A 25,940-nucleotide genomic window follows, 5' to 3' on the forward strand; every position below is an offset into this window, starting at 1 on the left:
CAACTTGGTTCACACATCCTTCTGATACAGTCAGGGAAACATTTCACAAAGGCGTAACAGCACGGGGTCAGTCAGTATCTGCAGCCCTTGTGTAACAGTTACTGTAGATATTCATTGTCCTGAACCTGGAGCATGAGGAAAGTCCTACATTCAAACAACAAACAGATTGATTCATTTAAAGAGGGGCTTTGCGTTCCTCGTCAGCCCCTATCAACTCATGACTGCATAAAACTCATAAAATAGGTTTCTGCATAAACATTGCTAAAAGAGGTATGGTGAAACAGGTGGTTTAGTAGCATTTCAGCTTGCATTAGTTTCATTTCTGCAGCAGTACTAAGACATGATTATCAATCATTGATCCACCTGTCCAAGGTTTAACCATTTGTCCAAATTCATGCAAGTAAAAGCCCCAGACCCAAGTCCTGAACAATAAGGACTATATAGAAAATGGATATACAGAACCAAAGCCTGATTTTCATGGCAGGGAATTATACTCAGATAGTGCCATGGCAAGTTACTTCCTGTAGACTTGAAGCAAAGACAGGATCTGACAGTAACCAGCTTCCACATTTATATCTAAATTGCCAAAATGCTGCAGGGCTGACGGTTAGGAATACTACATCTTCTTCAGGCATCATACTTCCTCATAAATTTGTGCATTAGAGCGTGAACTGCTCTTGAGATTAAAACTGACCTCAGGTCTTGTCAAGACCATTAGAAAAATGACATTTTAACCTTTAAGAGCTTAAAGTGGTGATATAAGAATTAATTTCGTACGACAAAAAACAAAGTCTTTTTCAAAGAAAGAGCCCGCAGCTGGGGTCAGATCTGCTATATATTTTTAAAATCCTCCACAACATGCAGCTATGTTTTGTTGTTCATTAATTAGCTTGTTAACTGATGATGATGTTAGTGAATTTTAACAACTGCGGGGGGTTTTTAGCCTCAGGAAAAACAGAACATATAATAGAGGACAAGACAAAGTTGTTATATTTTATCAGCATACAGGAAAGCGTCTGATAACTTAAGCAGGAAACATAACAGCAGGATTTTCTAAACATTAGCATTCTTGGGAAGTCTTCTTGTTTACCCCTGGTTACGGAGAATTTTTCAGTTTTCTGCACAGTCACAGGTTGTGTGGAAATTCTCGTCCTGTCCAGAGATTGCTCTGTGTTTGAGTTGCAAATATTTTGTATTCCAAATGAGCTGCTTCCTGATTGCCAATGAGCCCAGAATGTATTCTGCGAAAGTGAGGATGTGCTGACATAGATGCATCTGAGGAGGTCTTTGCAGATATGGTATACATTAATATACTCATATAGGCCTATCATATGAGACAGGACTGATCAAAACATGATTTTGCAGCGATGATTAAATTGCCAGTTTACAGAGTGCATATATATTGTGAAGGTCCTTTAGTGAGTTGGCTGGCAAAATCTCGAGCACTTGGACTCACTACCACGTAGCCCTGAGTGATCAGTGTAGATCTGTTTCCTTTGCTGCACCTGCAACCCCTTTTCTAGTTCTGCTTAGCTGTTTCTTTTAGACTTCACAGTACCATCCATGCACACAGTTATGCTGACAAAGACACCTTGTATATTCAATTTCATATAAAATTATTCAAACTTTGGCACTGCATGTCCATTTTCCACTTAATCATGATCCTACAGGCAGGGTTATGACAATGTGTGAATAAGAAATGAGATAAAGAACCACTACAAAAATGTCATCAAAGTCCACCATCATCCCTTCACAGCTGCCTATGGCATCTAGGTGCAAACCTGCTATATGCAAATCTGCAAATCACACCAGATGTCTTTTAAAGGGGTACTATGTAGTTTTGGAGAAGAAATTCAAACTGAGAATTTCAATATTGACAATATTTATGAGGTAAAAATACAAACTCAGAAATAATTTATTTTTTCCTTAACTGAAAAATACAGCTGTTCTCAGAGGAAAATAAGGTCCCCAGAACACTGTTTGAAGCTAGAAAGGTGGCAGGGTCCGCCACATATAAACAAAGTAAAACAGTATGAAATTGTGTTGTTGTTTAAAGTCAGTTTGTTTATTCAGTTTATTCAGCGTAAAAAATCAGTCAATGAAAATCTTTCTCTTCTAATTAATATGTCTTCAACAAAACAACATAGTGCACCCTTAAAAATGCACCTTGATAAATCAAAAATAATACATTACTTAATTAAAGCTATTACAATATGTACCACTTTCCCATTTGCCACACTCATAGTACTAACTTAAACCCCAAACTGTAACCAAAAGCTTCATACAGCAGGGTGTGAATGCAGTATTTCTATGGATTTGTACTCAGGATTAGGGCCGTAGCCAGGATTTTGGAAATACTGAGATCCCCACCTCCACCCATCCATCAAGAACATTTTGAAGACTATAGTATAAATCTGTGCATTCTCTGCATTTTCACTGGACCAATAATCGCTTAGAAAATAATATCAGTACCGACAGAAGAAGAAGATAAGTAACAAAATGGCAAATTTCGACTTAAATGTATTAAACTTAATTAATGAATGGTAAATGTATAGTTAATTAGATTTAGTTTTGTAATTTCACTGTTGAGAAACAATGAAATGGTTCATGAAGCATTTCTTAAGCAATTGTAATTGTTAAAAACATCAGTTGCAACTTTATAATGGCCATCCAAATAATGTTCAAAAATGAACTACAGTATTTATTAACCATTTACAAAGTATTATGAACATCTATTGCAACTTTCCAATAAACAATTGCTAAGAGATAGTGTATAAAGCGCTACATTGCTTGTGAACAATGAAATAACTATTAACTAAAGTTTGATTAACTGTAAATTTGCCAATTTTAATTATATATAATTGTTTATTTTAATGATATGATAGATACTATAAAGTGTTACCAAATATATATATATGTATTAAGACATCACAGACCAAGAAAAAAAATACGAGGACATGACCTCAGTGTCCTCAATGGTAGTTACAGCCCTGCTCAGGACATTTAAGAATAAGGAAATGCAAATAAATTGCACTTGCTCACAGTTAGGCTTATTGCTATAATTGCATGCAGCTACATCCTGAGGCCATTAGTGCAAGCAGGGTGTGAAAAAACAGACCGGGGGCAATCAAAGTCTACTGAGAACTTAATTTGCCTCTTCCTAATGGCCTTAGCCCAGGTCTTTATTTTGAAGCGCTCAGTCATTGTGGCGGCTGCTCACATGGGACAGGATCACAGCACTACCAACCCAACAACACCGTCAGTCCCAGCAGCCGCTGACAGCCGCCCCTTTCTCCAAAAAAGGCAATCAGAGGAGAAAAACCGGAAGACTCTCCATGGTAACCCACTCACAAACAGGAGGGGCACAACAATGGACGAGTGAGGATGGGATGATTGACAGCTCGTTGCGGCTCGCGCTCGCTGCCTTTGACCGCATCCATTAGCGAGAAGAGCTCACAACAACACCCGAGCACACAGCATATATCACGTTTAATCAACATATTCGACACAATATGCTATACAGCAGCGTAAAATGCAGCTCCCTCTGTCGCACTGCATTTAAAAACACCGACTATCTAACAAAAGCGTGATAAATATTTTCTCACACCAGGTCCGCGCATCCTAATCAATACGCCTCATCCCTGCACCTGTTCACGACGGCTGTTTTCCCGCTCTCCCATTTAATTTGACATTGCTTTCACGTTATTGCTATCACAGTGTTGTCACACCCTCCTGAGTTGCAACGGCACAGGCTAAAAACTTGGCATGGCGAGGTAATCACCACATGGATTTACGCGAGAAAGCGAAGAGCCGTATTGCTGTTTACCTCAGTTTTCTCCTGTCCCTCCGTGTTTGTTGCTGGAAGCGAAGAGACTCTCCAGTGTTGGTGTGCGGTAGGTAGTCCGAGCCTCTGCTGAATAACGTTGTTCTGGATGCAACTTGGGTGCTGCTGCGGGGACACTACTGTTAACAAGCCTCCCCAAATCTCAAATTGTAGTTGTCAGGCTGCTTGCTCGTGCGTCCCTCCAGTCAGCATGCAAAAAACGGAAGTATCCTAAGTGACTTAAAAGTTATTTGTTGTGCACGAAGCGACTACCGTTAATTATTACTGATTAGTTACTGCGACGCTGTGTTGTGTGGAAGGCAGAGCAGCCCCTATCCCTCTCATCCACAACAGTGCTGGATGCTGTGGTCACACCAAGTGTCTCCGCCCCATCATCACTCGCACAGTATTGGAGGAAATGTGTGATTGATTTTTTTCTTATCTGGAATTATCGATTGAGCAATTTGTTCTTTTTATTAGCCTACTTTGAGTTTTTGTCATTCAATTAGTACACAGTGCTTTAGTGTGTGCTTTAATGTTTGTATTCGGTTAATTAGCCAATTAAATGCCACAAAACAGAGTTTTGATCAGTTAGTCGCTCATATATACGAGTTATATTTTTATTATATTTCATCATCTGTCCCGTCTTCTATTTCTCCAGATTCAGCACATCTATTGTTATAATAATTTAATGGTACTGTGGCATTGTCAAGTCAGCACAAATATAATAAAGACTACCTTTTCAAAGTAAAAGTTTTGAAAAAGCGACGCAAACGTCGAGTAAAACAGTAGGATTACAATTTTGTGTAGATTGGTGAAGAGGCAATCTGCATTCATCATTGAGATAATTTTACATTTTAAAATAGTGTACAACACACAGTTGAAGGCATGTGTTGATCATTAGCCTAATAGTGTATTTATCTACCTTTCTATTTATTTAGGCTATGTGCTCATATTTCTTAGGTATCCCTGGAGGAATGTGCTGTAATCAAACAGCCCTTGTGCTTCAGGTTTGGAACTTTTGTCCTGGTCTCAACAAGCCGAGACTAAATCATATTGTGAATAATCTCGCCAAAACACTTATAATATCCATGCTTTTATTTTTGAATGTCTAACCGGAAAGGCAATTAGTGGCGATTGCTGTTAGCGCGCTTGTTCTAGTAATGCTCCTTCTTCTGACCAATCACAGCGAACTTCGGAGCTTTGATAGAAGTGCACTCGTTTTACGTGTTTAGACTGCCGGGGTGGGCGGGACTCGGGACAACGCATAGAGAATAAACCTTCTCATCCCGCTGTGGACGTTTATGAGACGACTGGAGACACGAATCGAGGTCATTCAGTGTGAACACTTCCTTTCAGTTGTCAACAACGAGTGTAAAGGGACAGGGAGTACAGTTCGCCGATACTGTTCAACTGTGTTGAAGACAACAGGCGAACAGTTAGCTGAGCAGACGTTATCTGCAGTCTAATGTGCCGCGCATGACAAAGTTTAGGTAGGTAGCTGAAGTTCGCTTCATTTGCGTTCTCGTTCCTTTTTCTGACTGTATTAATGCTAACGATAGCTTGTTTTTGCCCAGGTTACCAAGTTGTGCTGAAACTATTTGGATCTAGGAACTAGCCACATGTTATAATGCTACTTAACCACTCTGGTCTGCAAGGCAAGACTTGTTTTCAGCTACGTACACAACAGACAGTGGCTATGCTACTCAGCTAGCTCATCTTGTAGCAGGACTGTAGCAACTATTAATAGCTTGCCACAGGGCTTGTTACTTGTTTAACACAGGGTTATTAGACCTTTAACTTCTACAGGTAATGGTAACTGTCTAATGAGCAGTTATTAACTGCTGGCATTGTAGTATCAGGTGACTACAGCACACTGCCCAGCACAACACTGAATGACATGACACGACATGACATTGTGACTCATGTTGCCTAATTGCTACCTTTGCACTCATTACAATGAAAAGAATAATAAAGATAATGCACGTTTATGATACTATGGCTAACACCTACCTTTCTGAACATGGGGCAGGTTCACAGAGGTACACACAGCATGCACTCTGGATGGTCCACTTCTTTGTCCTGCAGCCAAAAACGCCATGTAAGTATTGCAATAATCACTGGTCTGTGATTCTGATGAGTGCATCACATACCCAAGTCATTTCTTCCAGATGTATGCTCTTTAAGAGCTGCAAAAAAGGCCATATGCTTAGAGGAGGAAAGAAACCAGAAAATATGCACATTTAAGAAGCTGGGATCATAGACGTTTACGTGAATATATTTGGATTGTGGACAAAAGAAGACATTCAAGGGCTCATCTTGGGCTTTGGGAAATGCTGATTGGCATTTTTCACCATTGTTTGACATTTTATCGACCAACAACTAATCGATTTAATATAGAAAACAATCGACAGTGAATTTTATTCATAATTGCAGCCCAATGGTCTATAAACACTCACAGTGAAGAAATCCTTAATCTGCTGATATCTCTATCTGTACGATGTTGCACAATTTGAACATCCCTGATCTCATACACCAACACTTAACACAGGTGCATGTTTCTTTTTCTGTGTTCTTCTCTTTGTCAGATATGACGAAGATTTGAAGGCAGATGTGGATTGAGTGAAACATTGTCATCAATCCCTCCCCAATACATCCATGTGTATAATTTTTTTCAAGTTTGACCCCCGGCCTGCATCCAAAAATGCCTACAGGTGAGCAATTTATCCTTTCAGCAAATGGTGATACTTCTTGTGTAATTCAGTGTACGTATATACAAACTGTATATAGGTCATCCATGCAGTACAAGACAGGTAATTCCAAAAGAAAGGACTTGCAAGGGAAATATTATGTCTCAAGATAGATCATGCTTTGATGTAATCATGAAATGCTGCATGTGCAGAAAATGTATCTTTATTGCACTTAAAGCCCCAGGGTTGTACTTTAGCTACAGCTACTTTGCAAACAATCACTAATCCTTGTAAGCAGTTCTGGAACAAACCCAGTACATCAAAACTCTACACAATTCAAACCAAAATTATTTTTTCCTTTAATCAGACCCTCTTTGTGCACAGAGGTAAGAGAGCACAGTCACCCACAGAACTGCACACATGAAGCTTGTAGTATCTTGCTCTACTCCTGCTCTACTAGAGTGCATTTAAGCACTCTGGTAGAGCAGCCAAAGAATGGTGTCTTTAATACAATGTCACTGTTAATCTAAAGTGTCAAGCAGCAAGTAGAAAAACACCAAGATAAGGATCAAACATCATAAGCACCTTTTTAAAATCCTGACATACCCACTGTTTGGTCCATCTTCATAAACAGCTTTGAGGCTATTTTTTTTTTAATATCCCCAATGTGTCAGGTTGCATTTTTGGGAAATTTTCAAACAAATTATGCAGGATATTTCTTTTTGATGCAGTTCTAAAAAATAAAAAAACACACACAGGGCTGGGATTGAATATTTCACTGAGTTTACATCATATAGCTTCAGTGAAGTGTTGAGACATGCAGCGAAAGAAGATATATTTATGTTTTTATGAAATAAAAACAAATATAAGAGGACCAACCTTTCAGATTGATAAATCCCTGCTGTCATAGTCTGACAAGGCTGCAGTGCTCCCTATTTCATCTTGTTCCAGAATTGTCTAGTGTGTCTCTGAGCAGAGACATAAGCACACACAAATAGCAGCATCGTAACAAATGAGTAAAGAGAAGAGCATTTTTGTTTTACTATCTGTTTTATAAACATTTGGAACAAACTGATATGTTATTTTGGAGTTGTCAGTCATTGCCACAGCCCAAGTTTTTCATTGGCTGACATGAATAGCCCTCTGTATCGGGCACATAATCTACTTAGCAATGGTGAAATGATAAGTACTATAGAAAATACATCACATTTGCTCAAATCTACCACTTTAAAGTGCTGAATGAATCATTGTGCAACCTCCATGTACCCTACCCAGCAGTAAATGCTAACTCCTTTCAGTGGGCAGCACAGACTGGTGCGCTCTGAGCAGTCATTGTGAGTTAGGGGCCGATGTGGAGTCCAGCTTATTAAAATTCCCCTGAGCTGGAGAGTGAGCTCTGTACCTGGCCATAGTCCATCTCTGTCCTTCCCTCTGGGAGTCTGACCCCGCCTAAGGAGATCACAGCAGAGGTGTGGTATGAGCACTGACTCAGACCTGAACCTTGGGAAAGGTGAAACGTACTGTGTCCTAATGTGGTTACCTCAGTGCTATATATAGACTATTAGTTGCAGAATTTTTTTATTTTTTTGCTGCAGTGATGTTTAAATCAAAAGGAATGTGCTGCAATACTTACACTAAATTGGATTGAAGGCACGATTAAAGTTTCATTAAGAGTGTAATTTCATATTATTACACTCCCACAGCACAAATTGACAGGAATATACCTGCAGGGGTTAAATGGGTTCATATTCAGCACAAATGACTCAATGATTACCCACATGCTAAGGTTTCTGTATTTTGAAACTCAGTTCCTAGCCTGCAATGTTTTTTCTTTATTTCAGCTTTTTCAGCTGCTCAGAATGAAATGAGTTCTGCAATCAACCAATCAGCATTGTAATTGAATTTGACCTGTTATTATAGCACTTCCTTCAGGCTAGTCAGTGTCATGTAAATATTGATGGACTAAACAAAACGGCTCACTGACAGTTTTTCAGAGCTTTTGCAATGGTGGGGATAAAATTGTCGACTGCCTTAGGAGTGTGATGTCGCTCATGGCAATCTGCCAACTTAAATCATGATAGGTGCTGTAAGCAAGTTGACATTTTGGCCCAACACTGGCTTAATAGGAAAGCACATATGGCTATGTTCCTAAGGACCCAATGAGAATTGTGAATATCCTTGAATGATTAATTCCACAGCAAACCTGTGGCTCCTGCTCAGTCTATAAGCCATTGTGTGTATTGAATACAAAAGTTCAATATTCATGAAGAGCTTTGATAGTTCTCTGCTTCTCGCCATCCCTCCTACATGATGCAGCTGGCTGACTGTGATCCGAGCTGCTCGCATGTGATTTTTTTCCCCTCAGGATCCGATAGCAGATGCTCTCTCACTGGTGTAGCATCATTAGTGTTAGCTTTGTTTTGTGGAGCAGTGGTGGCTCACAGGGTGCCATGGGAACAAGCTGTCGTCAGCCCTTGATGCGCAGGGGTCGACCCCTATTAGGTCAGTTTGGTTTATTTGTTTGCTCTTAACAGGATCCAAGCTCCCATCCTCAAAGATTAATAGGGGGACCATTGCCAAGCTCGGATGGAACATACAGCTATTTTAGAGGTCAATAAATGCCAATGGCCTTCTTTTTTCTTTTTCTAGCCTGTGTAGTTTGCCCAAGGGTTTAAAATTGCCTCTCTGCAGTGTTTAAATCCATATCTCAATGATCTTTAACTCCAATTCCATAAATACACAACATATAGTTTTATCGACAAAGATAAATTATGTTGGTGCATTGCTTGCTTACACACCACGAGTCTATTATATGAATGTCTGCTAAAAATGCTAATACATGTTTATAAAAGTCACAGGTTGCAATAGTGAGAGGTCATGTTTTCCTTTGAGCAAGGGACTAATTGTTTTCTGTGTTTCATAACTGCTGATTGGGTGAGATGAAGTGGATATTGTTGTGTGCATGGGTGTTGCTATGTGAGTAGTGAATAACAGAAGCTGAGTGGAGATGTACAGTATGCATATAAAAGCTAAGTGATGTTACATTTCCTTGCTACGTGGTTTACAGTAGTGACTTGCTAGTAAAGGAAACTAATGGCTAACTGTCATTAGATACAGGTCACCATGCAGGTTCTCGTAGTTAATGACCATCAACATAATGGCAATACTGCTCACTGACTCACCTGAATTGTAATGCAGGTCAAGTGTAGTGCAGTGCTGACTGGCAGCCCACATCAGACTACACTACAGACTCCCATACAAGGTGATTTATTAAAACTCCGATCACACTCTTTTCCAGGCTGTTTACTCTTGTTTGTATCAGTAAGTGTTTGTGTAGTAGCCTTGCTTTGGCAATAAAAACAGATTTCAAATTGGATAAAACTCCTGGAAAGGTTGCTGATGCAAGGCAGGCACACACAGCTTCGCAAAGTGAGATGAGGATAAGATGGTTCATCTTGATCTGTCACAGATTTAGGTTAATATTTATTACTTGAAATCGTTTTTATCCCTTAAAATCCAGTTTACCTCTTTAGTAGCTTTAAGGTTAGAAAAATGATCTTATTCCACACTTTCTGATCGCATCATATATTATGTCTTCTGGCTGCACCATCTTATCAAATGTAAATATTCTAGATGTCTGATTTGTTTTATATGCATTTCCCCCAAATTAAGTCTGACATATTTGTTTTCTTTTGGAACTTATTTCTTCGTTCGTTCTTCAGAACCTGTTGAACTTGGATCTCAACTTCTGTTTCACTTCCTTACTTTCCTTCCTTCTGTATTAAGTCGGGTTGTCTGTAACTTTTATATTGGCTTGGCCTTTTGATGTCACATTCCTTTTGATCCTCTCCTCTTTGGTCATCATCAAAGGTCCTTCTCCTTATAACCTCGACCTTTTGTACCCTCTGCAGCCTGCTCAATCAATTTGTAATATCGCTATAGTTGAAGACTCCTGGACGCATCTATAATGTCAGGGACAGTGACTCAGCACTGTGTCCAGCAGTCTGCAGCAAACAGTCTGTCTATCTGTCTACCAACTCATTAACTTCTAGGATGGGATATCATGTGTTCATGATGATGAATGAGTCATTGATGAGGGATCTGCTGTTTGGACCAGCAATGGTAATACCTCATTGGCTCACATCTAGAGCGAACGAACAAGACTCACTGAATGAACAAAAACAACAAACTAAAGCCCTCTCCCTCCCTCTCCTCAGGCTAATTTTGGCTGCAAACAGAGATGAGTTCTACAACAGGCCATCCAAAGCTGCAGACTATTGGGGGACCAACAGTGAGATCCTCAGCGGTGAGTGATTCCAGCTCACCACTCACTATTTCACGCCCTGCAAACACAAGTTTTGAAGAAGAGAGCAAATTACATAGCACTGACTGAAATACTCTCTGCTTGTCTTCTTTAACACGAGATAATCAGTAAAGATAAAGCATGAGACAGTCGAAGTATCAAAACACTCAATCCACCAAGAAATGCACAGAGCCCGTAGTCAGAAACTCTGCCTTTAAACGAGCGGAGAGGACTTCTGTAAGGTTGTGATGACACAAGTATACAGTCAGCACCCTCAGCAACGCCCCCAGCATGGCCGTGGTTGCAAAAACACCAGTAGAGCTGATACACAGTAGGTTGTGCCTATTGGGGCCTGTGAGAGCTGACCAATCAGAGCAGACTGGGTTTTTCAGGAGAGGGGGCCTAAAATGGCGTGTTCAGGCTGAAGTGCTGCAGCAATAGACAGTATGAGCAAAATAATGTGTTTTTCTGAACATAAACACATGTAAGCATTTTCTAGCAGACAGCCATAATATGGGACCTTTAAACCAGGTAGATCACAATAAGGGAGACCTGGCAAAAATGGTAAAAAAGAAAATTGCAAATACACATACAAAATCAAGCAACAGATAATGTGTTTAACTGATGTAGAAGAATTTGAGTTCAATCTAGACAAATTCGATATGTTTTAGACTTTAAAACATACCTCTCTATGCTCTGTGACTGTGTGAAAATGCAGCAGATGTTGTCTTTCTTCAAGGCTAAATGGCTTTCAATAATCAAGGAAAAATCTGTCTACTTCACCCTGGAATCCGATTCTCCTCCACTCCGTCACACGACATCCCCACCCGCAGTAAACTATATTTAATTGACTGATGTCTAATACACATTATAGCCAAGCAGAGGAAATCAATCATCCCTTTTTTTCCTGCTGGAGGAGGAAACGCAGAGATAGCCTTGTTGTTCATCCGTCTCCTTCGCCCCTCTGTAATAGAGGGGTCAGAACTCCAGTAGTGGGCCCTTAATTGATGGCTGCTTTTATGCGATGTGACAGGAATAAATGGTCCTGCCTTATCTGCGGGGCTGGGAGGATGTGGAGGCAGGGCCCTGAAGGAGACATAGCATGACGAGAAAGGAAGTAAGCTATAGCTCCCAGTGGGATCAGGCTAGCTTTCTGTCCATCCCCCAGAGGGATAGGACCGTTTGGCTCTCTTGGTCACTGTCAGTGTAAGTGGACCTGTCTATATCGATCACCAGGAAGTGCAGTAGACTTGCAGCCCCACCTTTTTCATGTCATGTGAAGGAGGGGAATGTAGAAGGAAAACAATGGATTTACTGATGGATTGAGTTTATATAAATACTGCCAAAGCTGCACATGAGGGTAGTCAAGTGAAAAGACATTTTAAGAGATATACTCCTTATATACTTGTTCTAATTTGTGATTTGTTTTTTTATGTCAATGACAGTCAGTTGAGTTTCTTCAGTAGATCAGCAGGTGTATCTTAATGTAGACTAGTCGGTGTGTTTTCTTACTGCTTCTGCCAGACTGTGGTATTAGAAGGAAGGACATATTGCATCAAAGTTTGCAGTTTGAGGGTTAGCTTTGCCAAGGATGGTCTCCATTGTTGTAAGGCAAATGCTGGACATTGAGAAAGGGATAACCTATGAGAATAAGGTCCATGTTCAGTCATGCTTTGTTTGTTGAAACAATTTTCAAGGAAGTTTCCTAGGAATTTAATTGAAAGAAAAGCTCAATTAAAGTAATTATTCCTGATTTATTTATTATTGGAATCTTTATTTATCATAAGATGACTAGTATGCCTGCCTGTTGACAGACATCACATGTTTGCATGTTAAGCTGACAGGCTGAACCAAGTAATTATACTTAATCAGATGGAAGTCAACCAATTCTCCATAATCAATACCAAATAATGTAGTTATCCAATGTACTTCTTAAAGGAGACTGACCTGTGTTGAACTGAGGGTTTTAAAATCATTGTGGAAAATCTGCAGAAACGTGAGAAAAGACTTCACTGATTGAGTATTTTGTGTGATTTGTTTAAATGTATGGAGGTTAGGATCTTTTCATTTGGCAGATTGTGATAGTTGTTATTTCCATCAATAAAATGATTTATGTGTAAAAATTCTGTAATTTTTGTGTTAACCAGGCCTGGACCAGGAATACGGTAAGGAAGGAGGATCATGGCTAGGGATCAACAAGCGGGGTAAGCTGGCTGCAATCACCAACTACATGGAAGGACGTCCCAACCCTGATGCACAAGGAAGAGGTGAGCCGGTCGTGAAAATGTCACGTCATGCCTACCAAGTCTCCACATTTTGCATGTTGCTTACACTTCAGATTTATTCGATAATTTGTTTTGTTCCTGATACATTTCAAGTCTACTTGTGTAATTACTTTCAGAAGTTGGTATTGTATATTCAAATGTGATTTCTTCTCCAAGTTTCACATTTCTCTTTTATTATTTATATGTACATATTTACTATGTATTTATTATTACCAGCTAGGCTGAATTTATTGAGTGCATAATTTAAGATACATGTTTTTGTCTTTACTGTTCTGCAGGATTCCTAGTGTCAAACTACCTTATGGACAAGGATCAGGACAGCTACTCCTACCTGAAGAAGGTGTCGCAAGAAAGTCACCAGTACAACGGCTTCAACCTCATCACAGCGGAGTTCAGGTGCGTGAAAGGTGTAGCAGTGTAGTGAAAGCCATCTGAATGTAGGTGTTAACATCGTGAGTATCTTTAGACTGCAATTTGCTTGCAAAAAGACCCAGTTGTCTAACAGTAGTAGCCATACTCTCAATGTGACACATTTCACAAGTTGAAATTTATTCCAGAGTGTGAGAGAAAAATACCTAATATGGCCACCTAAGGCTGTTGGATGTTAAGACAAGTTCTTTATTGCACTGTGTGGGTGTCATGAAGTGACATTGGCAGGTTCTTGCACACTAAAGGATTCTAAATCTGAGGTTTTTTTGGAAACTTGTTGAGAATGGGCTGTAACTCTAATCCTCTGAGTTCTGGCCTTACCTTGGAATGAAACCACAAAAGCAGCGTCTTCATCTCTGGAGTGCTAAGCAGGCAAAACTGAAAAGAAATCTCAGGTGCTGAGCTGTGAAAGAGCCAGCATTAAAATTCAGAAGGAACACCTGTTCATATTTCAGGCTTTCAGACAACGAAAATCTAGGCAGCATTAAAAATAATGAGGGTTTTTTTTTTCTTTTTTTCCCCCTTCTTCTGCTTTGCCAGCCTGACTTGACTTGGTGATCTGTTTAAGGGAGAAAAATCAAAGTGGGATCAGTGCACACCAAGATAGCTGTCATGATGGAGGCCCCTGTAGACAATTGGCATGGAAACAGGTCTCAGTTTCTGCCAGCTCGAGGTTGGAGGTTCAGCTCCAACACACACCCCTACCAACATGTATTCCTGCTGGGGGAGAAACAAAAAAATCTGGGTTTTCACAGTGGAGCTTGGTGTCATGATCCATGTATCCTGGTAACATGGCCTCAAGCAGGATCTCATCTCAAAAGGGATTTTCTTCTGCTTGCACATCCCTTCTGTACATTTTTTAGCATCACCTTAAGGTTAGGGAAATGCCTTGGTTTTCTGCTGTATTAGTGACTAATGATATTATTATTATTATTATCATCATCATTGGATATGATGCCTTTTATTGATACAGTGAGTTTGAAAAAGAAACAGAAAATAATAACTGAACAGTATATCAATTTGTTCTCCATTTGTTCATCCTACAGAATACAAACCCCAGTGTCTTGGGTAAAAGTCCTGTACTTAACCCACTCAGCCATGGTGGCTTGCTACAGATGCAGTCACGTTTTCCTAAGCTTAAATGATGGTACTGGAGCAACAATAATTATGATGTTCTATGAACAACACCAACATGGGCGATATCAGATAAACGGTGTGAGGCCACTCACGCTGTTTACTCCATTCCTTCTTAAAAGGCCAAAAAAAGACACCACCTTCCAAACTCTTCAAATGCCAAGTATGTCTCATGATGCAGCCCCATGCACACAGCTTAAACATGAGAAGAAATCCAAAGCTTGATGGGACAATCACTATTTCACATCAGCACAAAATATAAGCTATTTGCAGCCTCAGACCACAAGCCATCAAGATATGCAAATGTTCTTGTTAAGACCAGCAGCCTTAGCTGCATCTTTGTTGCCCCACTGGCATTCTTCTGTAATGAAAGAATAAGGTATCACCCCACTCTCATGAGACATCAGCAAAGCGAAAGACACAGTGTGTTTATGTCATGATAATGCCTCATGTCTTCTGCTTTGGCTGGGTTGTCATTTTGGGCTCATGCTGTGAAAGTGGTGCATGTGTTTCTTCCGCACATACCTGTCTAATAGGAGCCGCATTCCCTACAGATAGAGATGGCACGCGGTGACAGAAAGCAAGCCTAAATCTTTTTAATAAACACTATCATTACCAGCCTATTTGATTCCCACTGTAGTGTGTCCGGCAGCCCAGAGGAAATAAGGCGTCTAGTTTCTTTCCAAATCAATAACTACATCTGGTGGATAGAGAGAAGCCCTATATTACAATTAGAGGATTTCTCAGTCATCTGTAACCGGAGACATGATTTATGATGTGGTGGCCGTGGGGGACAAGATGTGTCCTCCACTTTTAAGCATTCTCTGTCTTCACTCAGTTTGTGAGAGGGTGTGTGATCACCCTCATTGAGATGCAGCTGAGAGAAAAGGGGGTACACTTAAGACACAACCCAGAGGGCCATGATTTATGTATTGCGCCTTCTTTAATTGTGATGCTTGTTAAACTAATACTTCCTTGATTAATAATCTATAACCACGTTGGGTTGAGTTCTACACACAAGTGATTCGGTCAGTGGCATTTCCTAGAACATCATACTGAGCCTTCCCTCAGAGGAGCTACTGCCATATATATTTAAATTTTGATCTAAGATATTCTCGGCTTGATGCTCTCAAGGCTCCATATCCAACATTTCATCTGACTTTTCTATAGCTTTGGTTTTTGATCCTAGTGCCCAGAGAATATCCATTTTAATGAATATCTCCTCTGATGTTTGCCCGCAAAGAAATGCCTGGCTTAATGCGCATTCAGTCAAGCAGAGTGTGGCTGCTTTATAAAAACAACGTTAGCAAGTGGTTCAATCATTATGGCCTCAAACCATGTGTTGTAATTCTTGGCAGAAACTTGTTTTAGCTAAAAAAGAAAAACAGCAGATATGCACATTCCAGGGATGGAGTATCAGGGGTGGATGAACTCTCAACGTTTTAAAGAACAGCTATTGGTGTTTGTTTTTTCCAAGCACTAGTAAAAATTACCTGTGAAGAAGTCCCATTCTCTTTGCACTAAATAGAATTAGCAGGAGATGTAAATGGTTCAAATATAGCCTGCATTGTTCATTGAGTGAATCCAGATGCCACAAAAATCAAAATAATGCTGATTTTGGCTTTATGGTTGTGGATCATATTATACATCAGAGGGAGAGCTGAATCCCATTACATTTACCTTTCCATGAAAGGCTGTCCATGTATGCTGATTTGAAAGGCTAACTCTTCTAGGTCAGGTGTGATTTTGTTACTAAAGTTACATAAGAGTATTATAGTACTCTATTCTGTTCTATTTATCAAGTCAGCGGTCACCTTGAGTTCACATACTGTAGGCCGAGCTGATGTTGAAATAGAGTATCAGTATTATTTATAGTGATTAAATCAAGTTCATAATTTTGACTATGTAGACTAAGATTCTAAAGCCTTGCTAGCAGTTCTGTGTGGCTGATGTTTTGATTAAAGTACTAACACCAGCATCATTCACTGTAGGAAATATGGTGAGAGCTCTCTGTTCTAAAACAATTACGCCAATGCAGAAGTGCCTTGAACCTGCATTCTTTCTAATGGCACAGCAGGGTGCAACTCCGATGGTTTCTTTCAAGAAGAAGCTTATGTCTCAATTGTTAGTTTCAAGTGTTCTTCAGTACAGCATGATGTCCATTTTGTAAATGATGGTACCTTTCAGAGTAACATAGACGATAAAGTAGGGTATGCTTTAGGGTGCCGCTTAACAGATTGATAAGTCACAACCAAGGTGTGTTCTTGGTTTCTCAAACTGCATCCAAATGTCCAGACTTCCCAGCCCTTGCAGTCTCAAGTATTTTGCAGTCCGTTTGTGAGAAGTCTGCGAGTGATGAGGGCTGTCCAAACCCACAATTTATCCAGTCCACAAGGGCCCTCAAGTAGGCTTTCTGCAGACTTCCAGAGAATCCACTTGGGGTGCAGACTTCACCGAGCTTCACTGATTTAAGTACCCACAGTTCATTGCAATACAAACTTTACTATGCATCTGTAAAACAGTGACTGTTGAAATGTTACTTGAATCATGTAGGCCAGAAATAATATGTTATATATAATAATAACAATGTAAAGCATTCAACGAAACCAGGAACATTTATTTTAATAAATCCAATTCGGTAATCTCAGAGTTCAAAGAGATGAACGACATATCAAAATTAAAAATACTCCTGGGAGAGGGAGATAGGGCATACCTTGCTGCCCAATATGTGTCAACATGCCACAACCTGAGGGACAGTGAATGACCGACACACACACACACACACACGCAGGCACACGCACACACACACACTGTATATACTGTATATATAATTTATATAAATCAATCTTGGTGTTGTGTTGGTGTGTTATTTGTTATGTTATGTCCGAATGTTTGGAAAGATGCTTTGGCAACATTGTTTTTAAACTGTCATGCCAATGAAGCCCCTTTGAATTGAATTGAATTGAACTGAATTGAATTGAATTGAATTGAATTAATATTCAGCAACATCATGATACGGAGTATATCAAAGTAACAGGCTATAGAGTTGCATTGCATTGCATTAAAATGCCTTTTTTTATTATAGTCTTTAGGCCTGGCCATCAGCGGTTTATATTGCCTTGCAGTCTCAAATCCTTGCGGAGTTGACGTGATGACAGTGAACAGTCACAGTATGTACGACTGAAGACCGAGAGGGCCCAGGCTGCGTGGATTCAGCCTTCAGAATTCAGAATTAATTAAGATATCCTCCCCAGCTCCCCCCTCCCATCCCAATATGGTCACTTCTGGCTCTAAAAGCCAAAATGGCGACAGCCTGTAATGCCAAATGTGCGGCTTCATACGGTATATGGTATGGGTGACGTCACGGTGTGCTCACTCTTGGTCAGAATTCCAAAATGCTCACAAAGACCATGCTAACATGCTGATGTTAAGCAGATGTAGTGTTTACAAAGTTCAACATTTTAGTCTAACGTGTTGCTAACATTTGCTAATTAGCACTAAACTCAAAGCGTAGCAAAGAATAATGGGAATGTCATTAGTTTTGAAAGTATTTAGTCATTTTGATCTGATGATGGTGCTAGATAGAAAATAGATTGAAAGTTACTACAGTTCATCATGATGGGAATGTGAATGTCAGTACCAAATTCCATGGCAATTCGTCCAATAGTTGTTGAGCCATTTTACTTGTACCCACTAACGTCAACCCCATAGAGGAAAATTTGGGGAATCTCCAAAGTCATTTGCATTCATCCTTTGGCTATCATGGATGTCTAAACCAATGTTCATTGTAATGCATCCAATAGTTTTTGAAAAATGACACACCCATCATTGCCATCCATAGAACCCTGAATCTAATATACCTCAAAATAATTACAAACAAAACAAACACCAAACCGATCCAGTGTTTTCCTTCATTCCATGCCTTTTATGTCTGCATGTGTCGGTGTACATGCACAGATGTGTGTGATTGGATACAAGACTACATGTTGTCATTACCCAAGAGCCCACACCAACATTGCTACATCTACATTCTGAATTGATAATGTTGAAAGCTCATCCAACCATCTCCAGGCAACCACACCACAGCTGGCGATGGGGAAACTGCTCTGCGGCCTCAGTATAGAGGACTCTTCATTAGAACGTCTCCCAGCCAGCATACTGATTACCTCTCTAACTGAGATCTGAAAAAGCCTGTTTTCGACTCTTCCCTCCTCGTTCATTCGCTGCCCAGTGGTCTTGACCTCCTGCTGTTCCCTCATCTCAGCCCAAATCAACCCACAGCACACCTGATGGGACTTTCAATATTCTAGCCAGTTTCAAAAAGCAGAAATAGAGCTATCACTCTGCAAAATCCTCCTCCTGCTACCACCACTGTCAATTTGATGCATACCACTGGCAGAGTGTATACATAGACATGAGGCCTTTCAGGTATTGCTGAGTTCAGGTCACAATACCAAGATCAAAACAGTATTTCAGACATTGTGTTTGCCCACAGCAGATCTGACAACAGGTTAAACGCTTCACAGATTCTTCCGTTTCTCTCCAGGTTACAGTGCCATCTGGTTCGCATTGAGCAGCTACTGTGCACATGCATGTATGAGGGGTGAGCGTTAACACCCGAATCAACAATGGCCAGTGCGGCTGTGTTCATAGTAACCATAGGAACACAGAAAAAGCGGTTGTTTATTCAGACTGTTCAACTGGGTTTGGATACAAGCTGGAAACAATATTAAGGCCTCTGTTGTTGTCAGAGAGATGGTGTAATGTCAACCTACGGTTTTGAGGATTCTCTCGCAGCTGCTCCAACACATATTGTCCCGCCTTTAGAAAACGCTCCGCTTCAGGAAATTTACACAAGACAGAGCAGTCCCTGCGTAAACAGTAAAGGATGACCTCTGCACAGTTAGTTTATCACTAATCAACTGTAAGGCATGAACGTGAGAGTGTCAGACTGTGTCATCATGCTGAGGTTGAAAAGAAATGTCCCAAAGGAAACCATGAAATGAATTATGCTGTACAAGGTAATAAACTGACTCATCAGATGAGATGCAACAACTTTAATTAGTCCAGTCACCACCTACATGTTAAAATGCTAAATGCAAGCATATGTATTGACATGTCGCAGCGTCTCTTACATCACTCTGTCTACAGTGATCCTCACTGCTTCCAGGACAAACGAGGAGTAACACAGCATTGTATTAAGCCTAAGTAAAGTCTGACTTTGATAAGCAAATGAATACAATTTACATGAAACTATACATATTTCTTGTGCTTCTTGAGTCATACCAGTAAATACATTACAACTAGCTTATTGAAACCAAATAGCCAGAAATTAATGCTTTTTCATATATAGAGTTTCATATACTGGGGCTATCTGGCTTGTCAATAGGTTTGCAATCGAGGATTATCTTTGTTATCTTTTAATTCATAGAGTTTCGTAACATCCTCAAATTGCTTCTTTCGTTTTATCAATTATCAAAATAGCTGTCGGTTAACTTTCTGTCAATCAATTCAGCTCTACACGTCGGATATGTTTAGACATGTTGTTAATTGGTTCAATGGCAAACATCCACTGCTTACGATGATATATGATATAGACCAGAGAACGATTTGTATCTTGGCTTTTAAAACCATCCAATAAAGTGCGAGACAGAGCTACAAGCCCAGCAGCATATTCTGTTCCTGCCTTGCCAGTTCTTGACTGGGAAACTTTCCAAGTTAGATGTTGTAACAGTGTTGCACCACATTTCAGATTGACTGATGCCACTGCTATGGCTGTCATTAAATTGCCATCAAAAAAATTCATTCCCCTGCCGGTTCAAAGGATTTGGTCGTAATTTATTATTCACTCTCCTGTACCAAAGCCGTCACTGATGCCCTTGATGTCAGACAGATTTTTCAGACTGAATAAATTCCCTCTAACTGAGGACTTTGCAAAGAGATCTAACACCGTGACTAAAGGGTTTTGTGGTAGTCAAAGGTGTTTGCAGCACTAATTTGTATTTCGAAGCTTTAATTTCACCCAGTTGTTCCTTTAGGATAGATTTAAATGTTGCAATTAACTATGGTGTTGGCTATTTTCCCAATTGAATTGCTTCTACAAATGAAACGGGCTTCTTAATTCCCATTTTCCAGGACTGCAAAGACAATCAAACATTAAAGAATACTGTATGGTGCACTGTTGATATTCTCTTTCACCCCGAGCACCTGTTTCACATGATTCCCCCAGGAGTGCTTCTTTGAACATTGCTGTGTTTCGTGTTTATTTCAAGTGTATTGAAGCATTCTGACTCTTGACACATCCTTCATAATTAGACCTAAACAAGTATAATCATCACTAAATGCAATCTCTAATTTTCCATCTTACTGTGTCCCGTGTAGAGCCAAACAAGACACTGTGTGTTACTATGGAAACAGAGGCAGCCCTGAACCCATCCATCTAAAAACAGGTCTGTGTTTTTAATATGGTTGCTGCAGGAACCGTTCATTTCGCATTTTTACGTCTCCTCTCAGCCTATGGCCTATTCATGTTAGCTTGACATTTCCATGTTGATATTGCTCTCAGATTGTCTATTATTGGAAGATGTGCCACAAGGTCACTATCCACACTTCCTATTGTGGATGTTTGTCTTTATTTTTCACATGCCCCTCAGCAGGAATCTATGGTTTGAGTAATTCGTTGCTGGACACTCCGTGGAGGAAACTGCTGCAAGGCAAGCGTCACTTCACCAGCGTGGTCAACGACCAGTCCCTGTCCTGCGATGGACTGGTGCAGGAGCTTCTCAACGTCCTTAATAATGAGGAACTGTGAGTGGTGAACACCCACTTAGACATTGCTGTAGATTCACACCTCATAACAGCAACTTGTCATCTTGATTTTAGTTATTAAATAATCTCATAGTTATACTTTATCTATTTATTTAAAGGCTTAATGTTGGATGTCATGCAATTCTTCGGGTTAAATATGGATCAATTGCCAATAATGGTGTCATGGATGTTTGTTATCTACATCTACATTCACTAGTCCTGTGGAGTGGTTTGTTGAATTTGACCAGGTCAGGTGCCATGTGTGGGGTCAACATTGCTTGATTCAGTGTGTACAGAGCTGGACAGAGTCCCTGGAACATGCCAGACATCAGAGAAATACTGTGTCAGGGCTCTGAATCAGCTGCTGTATGGGATTGCAATTTTAGCTCAAGCTTGTGTCAGCCCCTTTTGATAATACTGTGTCTTTTGAGGGATATTATATAATACCAAAAGGGTGTAACAAACATAATGACATTTTGGGAAACATGATTATGGTTTCTTGCTGAGAGTGAGAAGACCAATAAGGCTCCAATGTCTCTACAGTAAACAGAAAGCTGTAAGACACATAAGATACCCACAGCTCGTTTCTTTTATTATCACGATGAGGTTGTGCAGCATATCTGCCAAGACTTCAGGAAGTTGATGTACCCTGCCTGGAAATAAAACTTTTAGATTTTTATACATATTAAACAATCACGATGGGACATATTAATTGTAGGTGAGCTTTAGAGGTGTGAAGAAGTGGATTTTGTTGCCACTGGACGGAGGCTAGCTGTTTTCTCAATTTCCAGTCTTTGTGCTAAGCTAAGCTAACAGGCTGCTGTCTAAAGTCTAACCATTCCTTTTACATTTTGTTTAATATGAGTTGTTTTTATTTTAAATAATTGGGTCAGAGCAGGCATTTGTTTAACATCTGTCTGATCGATTGTTGTTTGTGATTTCCCCTTGCACTCTGCACTTGCTCTCTGCACTTGCACTCTTGCAAAGCTGTGTTTATTCTGACAACCACATATCTCAAGATATTGTAAGATAAAAATGTTTTTCATAACTGATAGAAATGATAGCTAACCCTCTTGTTGTTTGCACATTACACCCTTAGTGGATGTTACACACAAGTAGATTTCTTACTTAAATGTACTGCATGGGCACTCTGACAGTGAATGATATATGTGTTTTTATTGTGGGTTTGTTAAACAGGAACACACCTGATCCAGCTCAGGAGAGCCAGGGTGATGGTTACAGCCAGCCCATGATCCAGGCTCTGTCAGCGGTGTGTGTTCGCTCAACTCATTATGGCACAAGGTCAGTGTCAAACTCTATATCCCCTTGTTTGTTTCTACCTGAGGTGACTGACAGGGCTGTGCTACCCTGCTGGATCATAGAGAGAACTCTTGATATACAAAAATCCCCTGTGTAATCAATCCTCCACAGGAAGGAAATGAAAAGGGATCTTCTGGATTTGTGTATACAGAGACTGTCCTGTAGCCAAAAGGTCAGAAGGTCTGTCTTTGCCAGAGCCATCAACAAGCCTTTAGCAAGGCACTGTCTGCCACTGCCTGCTCAGTGTCGATCAAGTCAAATGTGACTTTATCATAGTTGTCCCTGAGAGTTACTCCTGCCCCTCACCTGTGGTCTTAGATATTTTTCAAGCATTTTTTAGTTGTTAACTTTATATGTTATATATTTGTTTGCTTGTATCCCCTTGTGTCCCTGCGCATTTAGGACCAACACAATTATCCTCATAGACGCAGAAGATAACGTGACCTTCACAGAGCGCACCATGCTCAACTGTGACACAAGCAAGTGGAGCACCACTTCTTTCCAGTTTCAACTACAGGTGTAAAGACATGATGGAGGATACCAGCTCTGTGCCTTTCAGCATCACCTTTCCTTCCATCTCCCCCCTCTCCCCCCTCTTCCAGCTGTACCTCACCGTCGCAGCAAGACTCGTCTGCACTTTTTCTTCAGCTAGTCTGCACTAGCTGCCTCATTAACATCAGTGATATGTATTTCTTATTCTTGATTTAAGTTAAAATGCATCTTTTGAAAGTGTGTGCTAATTTAAAAGATTGCCAAAGAACATTTATAATTTTGTAGAGGAAAATATTTTACCTACATGTCATAAAACAGCAGGATTGGGCTGCTCCAACAAGTCTAATCCATCACAGATTAATGGCAGCCTGCTTTGATATGCGATCTATACCATCGTGCACAAGATTATTTTCATGCAATACAATTTATTCTTGTTGGTGTCAGATTTTCTTCTTTAAATCCATGATGTAGAGTAATATACACTTAATGCACAATTTCCAGACTGCAATTTGAGATAGCATCCTTTAAAAACAGCAATTAAGAAATTGTATTTCAGCTGTTTTAGATAATAGGAATTCATAGATTGACAGTTTTTCCAATAGAATGTGTTAATCGGATTAAAGATCACAGTAATTGTCATATATTAGAGTTACCAACTACTTTTTAAATTTCCAATTACTGTAACTCTGTTACATGCATTTCATTATATATGCCACAGCCCTGCACAACATTAGTCTCAGTGTTGGTTACAACAGATGTTTCCATGTTGAATGCAGATCCTTTCAGGCACTGGATATCTGACCGCTTCCATGATAAAACAACAAATTTTACAGCTGCTTGACAATAAAAACAGTTTATCCAAACACTCACATTTGGCTAAACCATTTTTTTAGTAATCACATGTGTTAATGCGCATCTCAAATGACTACTGCATTTATCTCTATCAAATAGACAGCTGGCTCTTCTTTTTAGCAAATGTATTTCACTTCTGCTTCTTGTGTTACTTTTCCCCCCACGTTACTCATAGTTAGGACGCTGATTCAACAAGATTCACAAGCACTAGCCTGAAGAGAAATTCGTAGCTTAGAAACTCCTATTGTAGAAAGCTATGTGCAGATATTTAATATCTACTATTAATGCATATTGGCCCTTTATGCATACTGGATTTAAAGAGTTTTAAAGGAGCCATTTATTTCTACGATCTTGTGTGTAGAGGGGTTATGCAGCCAGGACGCACTTGCAATCTCTCTTGGTTAATGTCAAAGAACCCACACTTCATATTAATTATGAACACATGTTTATATGTACTTTAGTCTACTGTCAAGATTTTGCTCTCATAAGGCAATGTGGCTGATTTCAGTAGGTCACAGTAGGGAATGCACAGGTGCAAATTAATTATGCCTGAATTCCATAGAGTCTTTGGTCCTCATTTAATGTTATTAGTAACACCTGTGTTTCCTACTATGAAAACTCAAAAATGTCTGCTGCTGTACAAGGTTATTATGCTAGATTTTTATTGTACAAGAACATTTCAGACATGGAGAATATCACTTCACTAACTTAAAAAGATGAAAAAATGTCTGTTCCTTTATCTCATTGTGTTTAAAATATCCCCAAAAAGATACCTCACCTTGATATAATTTAAAACATTAATTAAAGAAACCATCACCTCTATTCCTGTATTTTTAGTAGAAAGAAATTAAGTGAACACTGGGCTGCCCTGCATCACTGATCTGCTAATGTTAGTGAACAGTGCCCCCAACTGGCAATTTGAGATATTGCAATTCATATTATCCTCATTATCCAATATATTTATGTGATACTCTGAAAGATCAACTCCTTACTTTTCTTTGATACTGGTGGTAACAGCAAAGACAACCATGAACACAAGCTGTGTTCATGAACACCCTCACTGTGTCAGGTGCAGAGAAAGGACAGACCTTGTCAGTGCAGCGTTGTAACACTGATCTGTCAAACGAAAGCATCTTGGACTTTGGTAAAAAAAATTTAAAAACATTTCTAACTCATAGCTCTCAAAGAAATTCATTTTTCAGACAGAGCACGGACAAACAAACATGATGAAAAGGTTTATGACATTGCAGAATCTACAGACAGATAAGTAAACCAAAGGAAATGGGTACTGATTATAAACTGATTTTCTTTTTTTTTTTTTTGCCTAAATAAACTCTCAAAAATAGTTGACCATTAACATTCTGACAATTGTTTAAAGGTGCACTAAGTAGTTTTGGGGATGAAATTCAATGACTGTTTTTTTATGCCTAAATAAACAAATGGTCTTCGTTTTCATGACTGAAAAAACTGAGTGAACAAACTGACTGAAAGTTGAAGTAAACAATTTTATACTTTTACTTTGTTCATATTTGGCAGATCCTACCACCTTTCTAGCTTCAAACAGTCTTCTGGGGACCTTGTTTTCCTCATAGAAAATGTTGTTTATTCAGTTATGGAACAAATAAATATTTCTGAGTTTGTACTATTACCTCATTAATATTGTAAATATTAAAATTCAGAGTTTGAATTTATTCTCCAAAACTACATAGTGCCCCTTTAAGTGTTTAAATAAGCATATGAATCTGTTCTTCATGTGATTAATATTCTGGCATTAACATGTTAACATGTTGCTCATGTGTGGTGCT

At 39.6% G+C, this 25,940-nt stretch overlaps 1 protein-coding gene across 3 annotated transcripts; it reads left to right on the forward strand.

Annotated features, from left to right (window-relative positions):
• Positions 1 to 3,809: 3,809 nt before the first annotated feature.
• On the forward strand, positions 3,810 to 24,152 carry tango2 (transport and golgi organization 2 homolog (Drosophila)). 3 transcript variants are annotated; one of them, XM_073466490.1, is made up of 10 exons: positions 3,810 to 3,893; positions 5,856 to 5,924; positions 6,412 to 6,537; positions 10,731 to 10,819; positions 12,964 to 13,083; positions 13,380 to 13,497; positions 21,046 to 21,113; positions 21,318 to 21,471; positions 22,669 to 22,773; positions 23,194 to 24,152. In XM_073466490.1, exons 3-10 carry the CDS (start codon positions 6,482 to 6,484, stop codon positions 23,312 to 23,314), a joined length of 831 nt encoding a protein of 276 aa, XP_073322591.1. In that variant the 5' UTR covers positions 3,810 to 3,893; positions 5,856 to 5,924; positions 6,412 to 6,481; the 3' UTR covers positions 23,315 to 24,152. The 3 variants fall into 3 exon arrangements, with proteins under 3 accessions (XP_073322591.1, XP_073322592.1, XP_073322589.1); XM_073466491.1 differs by lacking the exon at positions 3,810 to 3,893 and adding an exon at positions 5,124 to 5,316 and having other exon boundaries at positions 21,321 to 21,471; XM_073466488.1 differs by lacking the exon at positions 3,810 to 3,893 and adding an exon at positions 5,231 to 5,316.
• The last annotated feature ends 1,788 nt before the right edge of the window (positions 24,153 to 25,940 follow it).

The sequence above is a fragment of the Pagrus major genome, chromosome 5 (genome assembly GCF_040436345.1).
Source record: "Pagrus major chromosome 5, Pma_NU_1.0".
NCBI classification, from domain to species: domain Eukaryota; kingdom Metazoa; phylum Chordata; class Actinopteri; order Spariformes; family Sparidae; genus Pagrus; species Pagrus major.